General features: G+C 38.4%; 1 protein-coding gene across 2 annotated transcripts in view; it reads left to right on the forward strand.

The window, feature by feature from the left end:
• The window catches only part of LOC140150668 (uncharacterized), a 41,402-nt gene extending 24,646 nt beyond the window's left edge, over positions 1–16,756 (forward strand). For both annotated transcript variants that reach the window (XM_072172740.1, XM_072172741.1), the window contains 6 exons: positions 4,728–6,020; positions 8,598–8,819; positions 10,555–11,436; positions 12,727–12,951; positions 14,580–14,807; positions 16,446–16,756. In XM_072172740.1, the coding sequence (XP_072028841.1) occupies positions 4,728–6,020; positions 8,598–8,819; positions 10,555–11,436; positions 12,727–12,951; positions 14,580–14,807; positions 16,446–16,631 (3,036 nt within the window). In that variant the 3' untranslated portion in view covers positions 16,632–16,756. The remainder of the gene's footprint in view (positions 1–4,727; positions 6,021–8,597; positions 8,820–10,554; positions 11,437–12,726; positions 12,952–14,579; positions 14,808–16,445) is intronic.
• Positions 16,757–17,031: the final 275 nt, after the last annotated feature.

Below are 17,031 nucleotides of genomic sequence, written 5' to 3' on the forward strand. Positions count from 1 at the left end.
AGACTTGAAAACAAATTTTTGCCTGGCAAAATTAGCTGGGCGTGGCAGGTCTAAGCTTGCAAAATTTAATTGCCTAGTAAAATCTGGGCGTGTCAAGTCTAATTAAATTTCATGTTTTTTTTATTTCCATCAGTTAAATCTTCCCTATGCATTTCAAAATTTGTTTGTGTTTTTGGGTTTTCATTCATGCACGCTTAACACATTGAAGGTTACAGCCGGGGGCGGTTGCCGTGTCCTTTGTGAATGATGCGTTTACGCAGTCTCACAATTTTTTTAGGTTAAAGCGCAACTTGCATTTTTTTTAGTTCCTGTGTATGCAAATTCCTCAAATCTGGCGCGCGGAAATTTCTTTCCGAGGCCGTGGTTTTGCACCTATAATCTGACTAAGACTTGGGTTGTCAAACCGGGCTGGCTGGTTGGGATTTGTGTCCTGGGAACGGGCTTAAAACCTTCAGTGTTTATTGTTAAGAGCATGTAAATGAAAACTAGAAATGCAATCGGTTTTGAAATTAGGTCGCAATTTATTATTTTGTTTTTATTGTCGCGTTTCATCAAAAATATATTTAAAAGGACAAATATTTATTGAAATCTCATGTTTAGGCCTTAGTTAAATTTTTGGGGATGTTAAAATTTAGGTTATATCAAAATTTCAGCCTGGGAGCTGAGTATGGCTTTCATTTATGACTACCCTACTTGAGATGTTTTCTAAATTTTTGTCTTGCTGGTTTCCTTGAGAGCTGGCGATTTTCTGGACAGAATAACGAAAAGTACTTTATATTGGAAGTCATGAATGAAAGTCTTGGGTTTTTAGGGTGGTTTAGGTTCCGTGCAAATTTGGGTCTGCAGTACGTACTTGATCTGGCGATAACTGAGTCGTTTTTGGTCCGATGTTGCACTTCATTTTATTCTGGGTCCCATTTTGTTTTAATATTGTTAACTTCTCTGCTCGGAGATAGACCACAGATTAGTTACACAATATGGGTGGTGGCAGCGCTCGGGAGCTGTGGCAGGACTCCCACCGGTATTTAGTTAGGGCGTTAGTGTTTGTGATTTCATTTGGCTGTACGTTTAGTGAATTACGTTTTTTGGGGTAGCGTTAAGCCCCAGTTTTTAATGATTTCCAATTCTCTTGGGGCTGGAAAACTTCTCGAGGCCAGTAGCGGTAGTAACGCTGCGCGGTGTTTATTTTATTATTTAATGTTAGGGAAAGACGCCATTTTGGATTTTAGTTGGGACCCAGGATAGGATTGAGGTGCAATTCATTGGATTTGGAGCGATTTACTTGGCCAGATTTGGTACTGGTCTGTAGGCGCGATTTTGCAGGGGATTTAGATATAAATTTAAATGGGGGTTTTATAGGTTCATTATTTTCTTACTTGCATGAGATTTCAACTAAATATCTTGATCTAAAAATTCATTTTATAAAATTTAGCTGCATAAAAAAAATGTCTTCAGTGCAGTATACAGACATTAATAAAATATCTGTTTTCCATTAAAATAAAATGTGCAATATTTTAAAATGAGATTTTGATGCTTGTAAAATGAAAGGAAAGCGCAGAAATATAAATTAAAATGATTTTTGCCAATATTTCTTGTTTCATATTGATTTTTATTTGTTGTTAATTAGGCCACAAAATTCCCTCCCCTCTTCAATTTTTGAGGGACTTATCTAGACGTTCGCCTTTCGTATCTCTTTCCTTGTTGGAAAGGTATAACGTTGAGGAGATAGGAACATGTACCGTCATCCGGGACCTACTCTGCCATGTTTGGCTGAGTAACGGTACATGAACACGGTCTTTTGTGCCTATGTAAATTAGTCATTGTGTAAAGCTCTGTTTATACCCATGGGTTGCTCATCATCAGACTGAATCCTTGTCGTTAACAGAGGGTGTCAATAATAGCCTACGTGTCGCTTTTGAAAAACAGCGAATCATGGGCATGCTCAGCAGGCAAATATGACGGCGATTTAGTACACTGATCATGCGTGCGATTCAGGTTTCTGCAAAAGCGATTAAAGTATAAATGCATCTTTAGAAATGACCGGCGATTGTGTATTCTAAAGTGGGTTTTATCATGTTAATTAGTGACCTGACACACATTTGTATTGGTTCGATCAAGCATTGAAATGATTTAATATTTTGTACTGGATCGTTCAAGCATTCCCAACAATTTTTTCAATGTAAGTGCCTCTGGCCCTAGTGGAAGTAAAAACGGATACTATGGCCAGAGTTCTAGGGCTAGACTTATCCATTTTATTTCATTCATTCCCTTTTTGTCGGCCACGCTACCCACGGCCAGGGAATTGTCGGACTTCGTCAAGTCCGACTTTTAATCAATTTTCCCAAACCCCTGGTCTGTGACAATATCTAGTAATTAACCTCGGCCATATATGTGACCGTACACAACGAATGAGCCGTAAATTCCTCCCCCGGTGAATTTTGTATTATTTTGTGTTTAGAAAATATATATCATAAGCTTTAAAATGTTATATCATTTGACTTCAAACGATATCCAGAAGCGAGATTATGGTTTGTTGAACTTTGCTCCTTCAACAAAATGGTAACTTTTTTTGTTTCTACGTGTGTCTCTTTTTCCACATTGCTTGTAATAAATATCCAACAGTCATAATTGGTGATCATTTCAAATCATCCCCAAGTCAGCGAGGTTCAGGAATATCCTCTTATTGTTCATGTAATTATTTCGTGTAATCTAATCCTAACTCTAACCCTAATCCTAACCCTAACCCTAAGCCTAATCCTAATCCTAATCATAACCCTAATCCTAACCCTAACCCTAATCCTAACCCTAACCCTAACCCTAATCCTAACCCTAATCCTAACCCTAAACTAACCCTAACCCTAACCCTAATTTCGTGTAAAATTACATGAAGGAATAACCTAATTTAGGGATTCAATCATGTTTCACCGTTGTTCATCACCGAAAGTAAACCACGCAGACGCTACCGGATGCTAGTTGTTAAACGGTGATGAACAACGGTGAAACATGATTGAATCCCTTTCAACAACGAAAAGAAGCTAAAGATCGTATAATTCACGATAATTTCACGAGGAATGTCAGTTAATCATTGCCACTCATCTTTACAAAAACCTCGATGATTTCTCTGTTGATATCAGCAATAAAACCATGGCCTACAGAATAAAACGGCAATGTTTAGCCGCTACCTAAAATCAACTTGCAAGCTTGCACACGCACAAAAGTTCCAGACATGATGAAATTTTAAGCGCTCTCGCGTAACGCGTAGTCTCGCTCGCGTTCGCGTATACGATGCAGTAAAAGTGTGGATTCATCATGGATTAACAACGGTTGGCTCCTGTACAAAGGTATAGGAGGAGTTGTTGAATGTTGGTTATACATACCTAGACAAAATACAATGCTTTGTAATCCACCATTTGAACAGGATGTAGCCAAAGCAAACAAAGACCAGAGCTATTAAGAATTCTATAGACATCTAAAGGTAGAAGCTTATAATCCTCTTCAACAATAGGATTATTGATTGGTTTAAAAGGTAAGGCCAAAAAAAATATATTGTTGTGTTGCCCTCAAGTGGAAAAATGGGAAAGTTGGGTCGGGCGGTCGGATTTTTTTTTTTTTTTTTTTTTTTTTTTTTTTTTTTTTTTTGTTTTTGTTTTTAACCTTCAGATTTTAAAAATCCCTCAAATAATAAATAATGCTTCTTCAATTAGGGGAAAATTTGTCAATTTTGACTTCTGGATACCTGTTAGACATCAATTAAAGACTAGTCTTTCAATATAATATTAATTTTAAGTGAAAAACATTGATTTTTTTTGAACAAATCTGTAAAAATCATCATTCAAAAAAAAAAAAAAAAAAAAAAATTGCGACCCTGATTTTTCAGGGTTTAGGACCGGACGGTTGAGGGCAACACAACAATTTTTTTTTTTGGCCAAATACATGTCGCGCCAACTTGAGGTACAGATAAATACGACCTTCATGTACGTTTTACACTGTAACTCAGAATACAATTTAGGACATTTACGGCTCATTCGTGCTCAATTGTCATCAGCTTACATTGTGTTACTGGGTCGGTAAGTTTCCACAGAAATTTCGTTGCCCGAGGAATTTGAATATCACGTGGTGAGAGACGGTTGTTTTTATTCGTTATGAGTTTGTTTTAAATAAAATCATGTGATTTGTGCTTGATAATTATTTTTCTAACATATAAGGCATAAAGTTGTGATTGCCGGACTGTTCCTTTAAAAATGGTGTATAAGGCAAAAAAAAAAAAAGGTTTGTCTCAAAGCTCGCGCACGCATTTGTAAAATCGTGAGATTTGGAAAAAAAGAAGTGCGGATTTTTTTTTTTATTTCAATTTTTTTAGTTTTTTTTAGTTTTTCCACAAAAAAATCAGCGAAAATCAGATTTTTTTCTCCAAATACCATGAAAAAAGTCAGGAATAAAAAAAAATTAAAAAAAAAAAAATCGCATTTCGCATATGTTTTCAAACCACTTGTGAGCTTTGAGACAAACCATTATTTTTTTTGGCCTAATGAACTCACTGTGACTATGGAAGACTTTAGCTAAATCTTCCACAAGGAGAGTGTGGATATCAAATGAAAAAGCCCAATATGTCAGTGGTATGAAATAAAAAAAAAAATCCCAACACTTAGCTTTCATATGAGATTTGGTTTTGACAAACAAAATGTAAAATTTTAATTTTATAATTTTTTCCTCTGTTATCTTTACAGGCTGTGTGCTGTGATGATGGTTTACACTGTTGCCCGAATGGTTACACATGCGCTCCAGGTGGCGCCACTTGTCAAAAGTCGAATCAACCAGCATCAGTAATCACCAGTATGGAATTAACCGGACAGTTTACAAGAAATGGCATTCTTTGTCCCGATGGCGAGAAGCAATGTCCCGATTACAATACATGTTGCATGCTTGAAAGTGGCAAGTATGGGTGTTGTCCGCTAGAAGACGCTGTGTGCTGTGATGACAAGGAACACTGTTGTCCTAAGGGTTATACATGTAATGAGGCATTGGGAATCTGTACTTTGTCCGATGAGCAAGTGGCTTTGAAGATGTTAGAGTCTGCAGTGACCGATGTAGTATGTCCAGGTGGAACGACGTCATGTCCAGATGGTAACACATGTTGTAAGCTCACCAGTGGTCAATATGGTTGTTGTCCACTACCAAATGCGGTATGCTGTTCAGATGGTCAACATTGCTGTCCAAGTGGGTACACATGTGATCCGACAGCGGGTACATGTAGGGAGTCAGGCGGTGACCAGATATTTTATCTGACAGTAGAGGAGATAACCCCAAATATAGTGTGTCCAGATGGTCAGTCAGAATGTCCAAAGGGTAACACTTGTTGTAAGCTCACCAGTGGTCAATATGGTTGTTGTCCACTACCAAATGCGGAATGCTGTTCAGACGGTCAACATTGCTGTCCAAGTGGGTACACATGTGATCCGGAAGCAGGAACATGTAGGGAGTCAGGCGGTGACCAGATATTTTACCTTGCAGTAGAAGAGATAACCCCAAATGAAGTATGTCCAGGTGGTACGACGGAATGTCCAGATGGTAGCACATGCTGTAAGCTGAGCACTGGTCAATGGGGTTGTTGTCCACTACCAAATGCTGTGTGCTGTTCAGATGGTCTACATTGCTGTCCAAATGGGTACACATGTGATCTGTCAGCTGGTACGTGCACCAAGTCATATGATGAGATACATCTAGTTGCCGTAGACGAGACAAGCCCAAATCATATCTGTCCGGATAATACATCATTCTGTCCGATCAGTACCACTTGTTGCAAGGATAACAATGGAGGTCCAACAATGCTGTGCTGTGCAGATTACGACTATGTGTGCTGTTCTAATGGGTGTTGTCCGAAAGATGACCTGGTCAGTTTGGTAGTACTGGAAGCCGTATTGACCAATGTGGTTTGTCCGGATGGACTGTCTGAATGTCAAGATGGTCAGACTTGCTGCCAGCTGAAGAGTGGTGACTGGGGATGCTGTCCATATGCAGATGTAAGTTCGATTTTGTACAGTATATCGTCACTGGGCGGGAAAGACCTCATATGTACTTTTGGCCCTTGATCATGGATAAAGCCTTGTAGGTGTAGACTTTATATTGAAGAGGTTGCTTCATCCATGTTCAAGGATAAAAAGTACATGCAGGAAACACCTCATTAGTACTTTTGGCCCTTGAAAATGGATAAAGCCTTGTAGGTGTATATTTTATATTGATTGGGTTGCTTCATCCATGTTCAAGGGCAAAAAGTACATATGAGGTTTTTCCCACCCAGTAACGATATATTAATCCTAATTAGCACCACAGGTGCCAAACAAACTTATTTCACAGGTGTGACTCACAGCAGCTGATGAGAGTATCCCATTATGCTTTGCGGTACCATAATAGAACTGAATGTGCCAAAGAAAATGTACACAAAATCCCTCACTTCAACTTTCAATCAGGGGAGCTTAGACTTTTGTTTGAAAAAATATCACCCCTAGAGTATTATTGTGAATCTATCAATAGCTCTCAGTATCTAGGCAGCTCTTGTTCATATTTTGTATACATTTGCTATGGAGCATGCAGATATACTGCAATGCATGATGGGGTACTCCTTTCAGCTGCTGTGGGTGTGACTATTGTTCAAAAAATCAGACTTGACATTTTCCATCTCACGCAATGCTGGTACTAGGAAATGGAACTGAATCGGATGTCAGGAATATTGATTTTGGAATATAGTCAAAAGTATTCAACTGCCTTAGTATTGAATTGTTCTGAGCAACACTAAAATGGCTAATAACTCTGGAACTGACATCACTGTCTCGAGGAAGTAAAATGGGCTCTTGCCCGGTGCGGCACTGAAATATGAAAGTGACACACATATGCCTACTGGAATATGACACTAGGGGTCTATTGGTGGGGATTTTTGTTGAGAAAAGGGGGTCATTCAGTGGGGGCTCCAAAAAATGGGGGTCATGTGTGGAAATGCTAATAATTGGTGTCATTGACCATGGAAAATAACTTTCTGGGCAAAATGTGCAAAATGGTGCCATTTTGAAACTGAAATTGCTACAAAAATATTAAATTTGTTCAAAATATTTGCAGATTTGGTGTAAATTTCTAAATAAAGGATGTCATTGGGTGTAAGCTGATGAAAAAGTTGGTCATTGGGTGGCAGATTTACAGAAAAAAAGGGGAGTACTATTGACAGGCACATGATGCATGCCAATATATATGCGAGTGCCTGGGACTAAATAATGTAGCATATTATTACCACAAATTTACATCAGAAATCCAAGCATGCACAATGTGCATTGCACATGGTATGTATACGTATGTGTACCATGTATAATTAAAGACAGATAAAAAAACAATTTATCGCGTCTGATGTCACTGTCAATTACGATCCTTGATTGGTTTACACAGGTTAATCAGCGCGTAAAAGAAGACCGATCTATCTGGTGCTGATCGGAGAAAAGGAATAGCAGCAAATGGCGAAAAGTCCGTACTTTTACAAGGCAAAAAGCAGCTTTTCTAGGCATTGTGGACATGGTGCCTTCACCAAAGAAAGTTTCCTACTATAAATACCTAACTTTTGAGATGGTTTGCATGTCGAAAGGTGCAAAATTAACAATAAGACGCCCGGTTATAAATCTGCGTTCAGCAAGTCATCATCACGACACTTGTAAACAAACCGTGCTCGAGTTTGATTGACAGGTGACGTCAGACGCGATAAATTGTCTTTCATTATAAATTGTCTCTTGATATTTCATTTGCCTCAATCATGATAAGGCAAAAAAAATTGTTTGTTTGTCCTCCACCGCCCGCTCCTCAGATTAAGGCCTGACCATTTTGTTTTCAATTTTTTTTTTTAATAAAAATAAATAAAATCCATTTTTTTTTCAGATCTGGAGTATCTCTGGACCTAGCTAGAGCTAAATACTAAGATCTTTCATGGTTGAAAGTAAAAAAAACCCCCCCCCCAAAAAAAACATTTTGTGTCTTCAATATACAAAGTTATAACTTGTGTTCATGTCATAGTCTATTATTTTTAGTGACTTCAAAATACATTGGATTTGAAATCATTAAAAGACTATGACATGAACACAAATTATAACTTTAACTGCATAAAGAAACAAAATGTTTTTTTTAAAAAAGTTACCATGAATGATTGTAGCATTCAGCGCTAGCTAGGTCCAGAAATATGTCAAATCCAAAAAATGCCAAAAAAAATCCGCCTGCCCGCACGTCCTCTTTCAAAGCTGTGGAGGACAAACAAACAATTTTTTTTTGCCTAAGTTTATTGGGCTCTTTAAGTTGAAATCCACACACCCTCTATGGAAGACATAACTTTAATCTTCCATACAGACCTACAGGGAGTGTGAATTTCAAATGGGGTTACCTGAATGGGTGACGGCTGCGTGAAATCTACACCCCCTGTGTGGGAGATTAAGGTCGTGTCTTCCTTAAGCAGTGTATGGATTTCAACTGGCATAGCCCATATATAGTAAATGATATAACTTCAAGACATATGCTTTTCATACTGTTAATATCTTGATGACACGCCAAACACTTTTCTACGATCTTTGCAGGCTGTGTGTTGCAGCGATCAGGAGCATTGTTGTCCCAATGGCTACACGTGTGATGTATCAAGCTGCAAGTCCAAGATCCTGATGACTCGCATGATAAGTAGCTATAGTGAACAAGACGATATAGTGAATAGTGTGACATGTCCAGATGGGACGTCCATCTGCAGAGAAGGCGACACCTGTTGTGAGATTAATGGACTGTGGGGATGCTGCCCATTGCCAAATGTAAGTTATTATTTTTATGCCTCCACCACGTTCCTCAAACTTGACCACAGGCAGAACAAGTGGGTCAAGGTCACCTGATGAGGTCATCCAGATGTCATCTGAGGTCAAATTAGCAAAAACTGTCGTATGGGCATGAAACTTGGTATGTAGGTACAGTCAACATTTAGAGCCAAATTTTTGAAAGGTCATTTTGGGGTCATCCGGGGTCACCTAGGGGTCATCTGAGGTCAAATTAGGAAAAACTGTCAAATGGGCATGTGTAACTATTATTTTTGCCCATATTTTTTATGTTTGTTTGTTTACCACTCAGTTGACTTTTAGCGTTAATAAGATTTGTACACATTTAAATCGCCCCATGGTGGAGGCATCCCATTCGACGCAAGGCGTCAAAAAACTGTGACGTTTCTAGTTTGTTTATATGGTAAGGAAAAAATAAACCCTGTTCTACAGCTTGGCTGACCCAGATTCTCTATGATAGGTTTTTTGTTATTTTAATTTGCTGTATCAATGGAAAGTCAGCAATTGCACTACCAAAAGTGAATTGAGTTTGCTGTATGCATATAAAATTTGGGCAAAAAGTTGATTTATTTTGACTGAAAAAATGAGCAAATCATTTGCAAAAACTAAATTTGATATTGTGTGTTGATTCCGTTGTCACAGAATGGCATATAATTAATCTTGAAACAACTTTCTGGCAAGACAACTTGATGTTTTACTACCGTAAAAACTTGATAGTTACATGTAGCATATGTGCTTACTTTCGAGCGCTTTTAAAACATGCAAACATGAAGAGCCCCATCCACAAAAGTGTAAAAGGGTTTGAGCAAATCATCAATACACATAGTTATATATGAACAAGTAAACCAGCAAATTAACGTCGGGCCGGACTTTGGTACAAGTTCATGTTTTCCAAAGTGCTCGATAGTAAGCACATATGCTAACGACCGAGTTCAACGGTATTTCTATACATGTAGGTATAAATTTGAATTCAAAAGTATCCTTGCAATGCATTTTGGGATTTACTAGTGCCAGATCAGGTATATGAGTATTAGAATAGGCTGTTCAAGTTGAAATCCATACACCCTCTGTTTTCACCAGAACAATGCATGACCCCAAAGGTGTACCAACATATAACCATTGCAACCAGGATCATCTGCCCGAGTAATGTACAATGTACGGGTAAACTGAGACAATTAGGCAGTTACATGTAGTTCCAGGGGAATTTCAGGCTAGTGCAATTATTTTCACCAGAATATTTGTCAACAACAGGGCTTGAACCTCTTGCACGGAAGTCTAATGCCCTCTCAACCGCTTATTTAACTTTGGTTTGCCTCAAATTTGGTAGTAACACCAATACTTTTTTTGCGGTTACGCCGCAAGCGTGCAGATAGACCACCCGTGAGCAAGCTCCGCTCAGGAAGTTTATGCATGCTACATTACTACAGGGTGAGTCAAAAAAGTGTAATAGGGCAAAATAGCCATCTTTATTTTCGAACCAGATTGAACATTTGAAAATGTTATATAAATGCTGTATATTCGTAAGTGACCTTATGTGAAAAAATGAAGTATTTGTTTTTACAACACATTTTACAGCGATACCCAGTTTTAATTTGCGTCCATGTTGCATCTTGAATTTTGAATATCACTACCGAATAAATTTTAGTTATAATAAACCAAACTGAACAGTTACATCAAAACATGCAACAATTTTTGTTTCTTCTGGGTTTTTTTGTAGGCTGTGTGCTGTGAAGACGAAACTCATTGCTGTCCTGAGGGTTTCACATGTGATGTATCAGGTGGCTACTGCTCAAAATCATCATCGCTCATCACCATGGAATCAAGCTCTGAACTTCAAAGTGTCCAGTGTTCTGATCATGAATCAGTCTGTCCAGATGGGAGTACTTGTTGCAAGCTGACCACCGGTCAATATGGTTGTTGTCCATCCCCGAATGCTGTTTGCTGTTCAGATGGTGTTCATTGCTGTCCCGAGGGATACACCTGTGATCCGACAGCGGGTAAATGTAGGGAGTCAGGCAGTGATCAGATATTTTATCTTGCGGTAGAAGAGATAACCCCAAATATAGTATGTCCAGATGGTCAGTCGGAATGTCCAAAGGGTAACACTTGTTGTAAGCTCACCAGTGGTCAATATGGTTGTTGTCCACTACCAAATGCGGAGTGTTGTTCCGATGGTCAACATTGTTGTCCAAGTGGGTACACATGTGATCCGTCAGCGGGTACATGTAAGGAATCAGGCGGTAACCAGATATTATATCTTGCGGTAGAAGAGATAACCCCAAATATAGTATGCCCAGATGGTCAGTCAGAATGTCCAAAGGGTAACACTTGTTGTAAGCTCACCAGTGGTCAATATGGTTGTTGTCCACTACCAAATGCCGAGTGCTGTTCCGATGGTCAACATTGCTGTCCAAGTGGGTACACATGTGATCCGTCAGCGGGTACATGTAAGGAGTCAGGTGGTGACCAGATATTTTATCTGACAGTAGAGGAGATGAATCCAAATGTGATATGTCCAGGTGGCGGGTCAGAATGTCCAGATGGTAACACATGTTGTGAGCTCACCAGTGGTCAATGGGGTTGTTGTCCACTACCAAATGTAAGTAGAATATTGATACAGTTTGCAGAATCAGTTTTTGTTAAAGTCAAGAATTTCAAGAATGGTCGCTATTCTTTTGTGCAGAATTTGTACCCTTCTCAAATTTGTAAATTTGGGTAAATTTTTCAAGGATGAGCAAACAATTGCTTCTTTGGCTTGAATCTGAATCACCTATAGATGCAATAACAATGAATTAAATAAAATTATAGCCCAATTCTTGGCATAGCCATCATAGAACTAGTGTAAAAAAGACAGACTCTCTCCGTAACCCTCTTCACACAGGTCAAGTTCCAAATTTTCTTTAGCAATTGAAAAAAAATCAGAATTGTACATTTTCATGGCCATAATTGAAATCAGCGTGAAAAATGCATTAAAATAAGTACAAACAAGCCCAGTATGGGTTCAGTGGTTCTTGAGATAGCTCGTGATATTTTGAGAAAATATCTAAAAACTGCTGAGGTGATCTGCTGTTGTTGGATGGAACATTTTATGTTGAAGCCTATGGCAAGTATATGAAGAGCTTTGTTTCAAAACCCCTTACATCCACTTTTGGCCAAATTGAGTTATTGGCATAATATTATAGTGTGGGTAAAAATACACATTTTGGTGGTTGTTTGACCTTCATACTACCTTCCATTCGAGTTATCGCATATTTCCGTTTGGGAAATCTTAGGAATTTCCGAAATCTGAACTTAAAATGAATATAGAATTGTTTTGTTTTAAATTTTTGATGTATAATGGTAGCCTGGAATGTTCTTTACCTATTAAAACCAAAAGGAACTGTTTTTGGGTCACTATGTTTGAAAAAAATCATTTTAATTAACAAAAGGTGTAGCTTCGAAATACCCAAAAATGCCATTTTCCGAATTTTATTATAAATTCATAATTAAAAAAGTAAATGAGATATTTCAATTTTTCTTTTTGATTTTTAAAGCATTAGTCAAGTTACATAATGTAGTGCAAACAAATGGGCTCAAATTTGATTGCAAAGGTGGTTTCTAGAAAAGGGGTAAATTTATTTTGTTGCAAAACCCCTTACATCCACAAAAGGTGCGATATAAAATAAATAATAAAATAAATAGGAAGCCTTGAAAATTGTGCCAAACCTATTCTTTTAGTTTCTATTCATCAACACTTTATACAATCCCAAATTGAATCAAATCGAACAAGTAATAATTGCACAATTAAAAAAAGCTGTTTTTCTCAAAAAGTCAAAAGTGGATGTAAGTGGTTTTGCAACAAAGCTCTTCATATGTAGAGCATTAAACCTGATTTTCTTATTCTCTACAGGCTGTGTGCTGTGATGACAAGACCCATTGCTGTCCTCAAGGGACAACATGCGGTACTGGTGGTTTCTGTAACAAACAGTCTGATAGTACCTTGACTGAGATGGCGCTGATTGTAGATGAATTGAAAGCAACTGTGGTATGTCCAGGTGGCACAATGTCTTGTCCTACAGGAAATACTTGCTGCATGCTGGCTAGTGGTCAATATGGATGCTGCCCACTACCAAATGTAAGTAGAATATTGATACAGTTTGTAGAATCAGTTTTTGTTAAGTACTGGGTAAAGTCAAGAATTTCAAGAATTTGGGTCGCTATTCTTTTGTACAGAATTCGTGCCCTTCTTGAATTTGTAATTTTGGGTAAATTGCGTCATCACACCACGTTGGATGCACGCACAAACAGCGCATACATGAAGTAGTATTTTGTAGTACTTGGTCCTGTTTGGGTTATTAATTGAGCCTATACTGAGTTTCGATAGTGGTAACCTCGCGAAGGGAAAGAAGGAAGGAATAAAGGGAGAAAACAAAGGAAGAAGTTGTTTGCTCTGGGTGGGATTCGAACCCGAGACCCCTCGCATGCCAAACACTGGGTCAGCGACACATTGCCACAGGTCTTGGGCTTCGCTGGCCAGTGAAACCGTGCCTATATATCACTTAGGGCAATTGCGTCATCACACCACGTGGGATGCACGCACGAACAGCGCATACATCAAGTAGTATTTTCTGTTAGGGACATTTCATCACAATTATCCATGTTGCACTAGATAGCAAATCAGTACAGAGATATCTGTAATGGACTATTGCAGTTGAGATTCATGATACACCCCTTATGGAAGACATGACCTTAATCTCTCACACAGGGGATGTTGCAAAAGGTGGTTACGTGAATGGGCAACTCCATTTGAAATCTACACTCCCAGTGTGTGGAATAAGAACATGACTTTCCTCTATAGATACAGAATGGACTTAACTGCAAAAGCCCAATTCTTGGCACACAGTGTCATCGCCTCGATATCTTCATGGCAGAAATCGCCATGGTAGGTTGAATCCACCGCCACGCATGGCCATTTTGTATCGACCTGTTTAATAGTTTTGAGTCGCATAATGGGCCGAAGGACATCTGACTAAGGCTACTGACAATAGCCCCTATTAGGCCGGTGACTGACCTCGCTGTGTGTGAGTCGAGCATGGTACGCCATAGGTCATATGCTTTTAGACTACCTCCACGATTGGCCTATACACTGCGCTATATAATTCGGCACATATGAATCAGAATTATTGTCAGTTTTTGACTCAAGACGCAAGCTTCTTTCTAAAGACGCAAGCTAACGACTATCATATATGTTCAAAATATATATTCAAGTGCAAGGAACCATATCTGGTTTCTTTATACAGGAGATATTCATCATTTTCTACCCCGGTATCCAAAGATTTTCGTCTCATCAAACTGCGTATAGCACATTCACGTATCGATCCCGGTATTGATTTTAGTATCTCTGCTGACAAAGTAATTATTAGCTAGGCGATGTCGGTGTGTGGCATAGCCATCTATTCTAGAGCTATGGTAAAAGTGACTCTTTCCTTAACTTTTCACACAGGGGTCGACTGCAGACGACAAGTTCCAAATTTTCTTTTAAAATTTAAAAAAAAACCCGAATTGTACATTCATAACCATAATTGAAATCAGCATGAAGAATGTATTAAAACAAATACAAATAAGCCTGGTATTGGTTCAGTGGTTCTTGAGATAGCTTGTGATATTTTGAGAAAATATCTCAAAACTTGGAATTTTTTATGTTGAAGCGTATGGCGAGTATAATATGTAGAGCATTAAACCCGATTTTCTTATTCTATACAGGCTGTGTGCTGTGATGACAAGACCCATTGCTGTCCTCAAGGGACAACATGCAGTACTGGTGGTTTCTGTACCAAACAGTCTGACAGTACCTTGACTGAGATAGCGCTGATTGTAGATGAGGGCGCCGTTGGCAATGTCGTTTGTCCAGGAGGACAGTATACATGTCCAACAAGTAACACTTGTTGCAAGCTTCCTACTGGTTCCTACGGATGTTGTCCTTTGCCAAATGTAAGTAGAAATAACAATTAGTGGGTTTTTAGCGGGTTTGCCGTCAGACAATTTTAGAACTGTCAAGCTTTCGTCAAGAGTTGCTCTGACTTCTTCAGGACAAAGTACCTAAGAATGAGACATGTAGACCGCCCATTGCCTACTGATGACTCTGAAAAGAGCCGTTCAATGAAGACTGCCCCTTGTCAACAGAGAACAAGCAGATCTCTCCTATCTGCTAATATAAAGATTTTTTGTAGCTCTGAAAAGAGCCGTTCACTGAAGACTGCCCCTTGTCTGAAGACTGCCCCTTGTCTACAGAAACAAGCTTTGTCCTGAAGAAGTCAGAGCTACTCCTGACGAAAGCTTGACAGTTCTAAACTTGTCCGCTAAAAACCCACTAATTGTTATGAATTCCTGTAGTAAAAGCCTATCCCACAGTAAGTAGAAATAATAATTGAGTATTACACAGGTTTTCACGCTCGGCATTTATCGCCCATGGCACAACCATGCAGATTGCAAACAAACAACACGTTTTGAATCAAAGTGTGCCAGGCGCACAGCAAAACTATCCAGAGAAATACTTATTTGCTCTCCTTGAGTGAGACACTAATATGACAGAGTTGGTTATCTGTGGTTCTACCTCATTAAAGGAATATATTGTTAAGCAATCCCCTGCGGGATTGAGACGAGACAGACTATACCTTATAAATGGGCTATTCCATTTAAAATCCACACTACCCCTGTGGAAGATTTTGGAAATATCTTCCACAGAGGGATAATGTTTTTCAAATGTAACTGGTCAAGGTTAATCATTTTGAAACCCATACTCCCCCTGTGAGTATTTCAAATGGAAGTTCCCCCAATTGTCTATTGTATTTAAAACTCATACTCCCTCTGTGGAAGACTTTAGCTAAATTTTCCACAGGGGTAGTGTGGATTTAAAATGGAATAGCCCAATACACCAAAACACCTTCCACAAATGTAAGTTAATAAAAGTAAATTGAGTTGTATAATAATCTTTTCCTGTAAACTTCTGATGAGAGCATAGGCCAAGAAAAATATATTGTTTGCTTGCCCTTCCATGAAAAAAATTGGTAGGTAGGTTGATTTTTAATTATTTTTTTTATATGATGTAAACAGTGGATGTTAAAGACCCACATTTGTTTCACAAGAACAAAACAAGAACAAAGAAAAATGAGGACATTCATGGAAACATAATCATGAGGTATCATTTGCCAAAGGTTTTGGTTTCAAAATGCTCAAAATATCTTAGAAAAGTATAAATTATTTTTTGATGATTTTTCCGATTTTTTTTTTTTATGTTATAAAAGGAAAAATAAAATAAATAAAAGCGCGCCCCAAGATTTTAGTGATTTTTCGGTCGTTCGGGAAAGGGCAAACAAACAATTTTTTTCTTGGCCTTATTTTAAGCATACATCACGTATTTACTGCGTTGAAATGCACTTTGGCTGCTAAAGCGATCAGCTATTGTCGAATGGAAATTTATGAATGAACTTTGCAACATCACGGTAGTATGCGCTCATCAAATGTTTACAGCCAAATATTACGTACCCATATTTCATATCAGGGTAGCACTTGTGACAGCTTGTAATATGTGGAACATATTTTCTTTATTTCCTTTATATGTATGTATAGGCTGTGTGCTGTAGCGATGGGCTACACTGTTGTCCAGAAGGCCACACGTGCGATGTAGGATCAGCAAAATGTAACAGCGGACTCGACGTCATTCCATTTCTACGCAAGGTCCCGGCCAAGCCAATTTCATCTGAGAGCAATGTAGATTTTGTACAAATTGAAGACATAGATAAGCCTATATTTTGAGATATATTATGAACGTAACTAAAAAGAGGGTGTGTGTTTTTTTTTTATAAGAGTATAATCAACTGCAGTGGTAAAAACCAGTGGATGTATGATATTATGTAATTTTATATTTGGGGAAACGGTGTAAATTTGGGGTTTTTGTAGCCATAATTAAACTTGATATCTTTAAAAACAGAAGCTGTGCAATTGAGCACATGTGGACTCATCGTAAGATAGGGCTGTTCTGAATAAAATCCATACCCCCTATGAAATTTATATACACCTATGGATGACATGACCTTCATCTTCCACAAAGGGAGTGTAAATTTCAAATGGGGTTACCTGAATGGGTGACTCCATTTGAAATATACACCACCGACCTGTGTGGGAGATTAAGGTCATGTCTTCCATAGGGTATATA

This window comes from Amphiura filiformis, chromosome 4 (genome assembly GCF_039555335.1).
Source record: "Amphiura filiformis chromosome 4, Afil_fr2py, whole genome shotgun sequence".
Lineage (NCBI taxonomy): Eukaryota > Metazoa > Echinodermata > Ophiuroidea > Amphilepidida > Amphiuridae > Amphiura > Amphiura filiformis.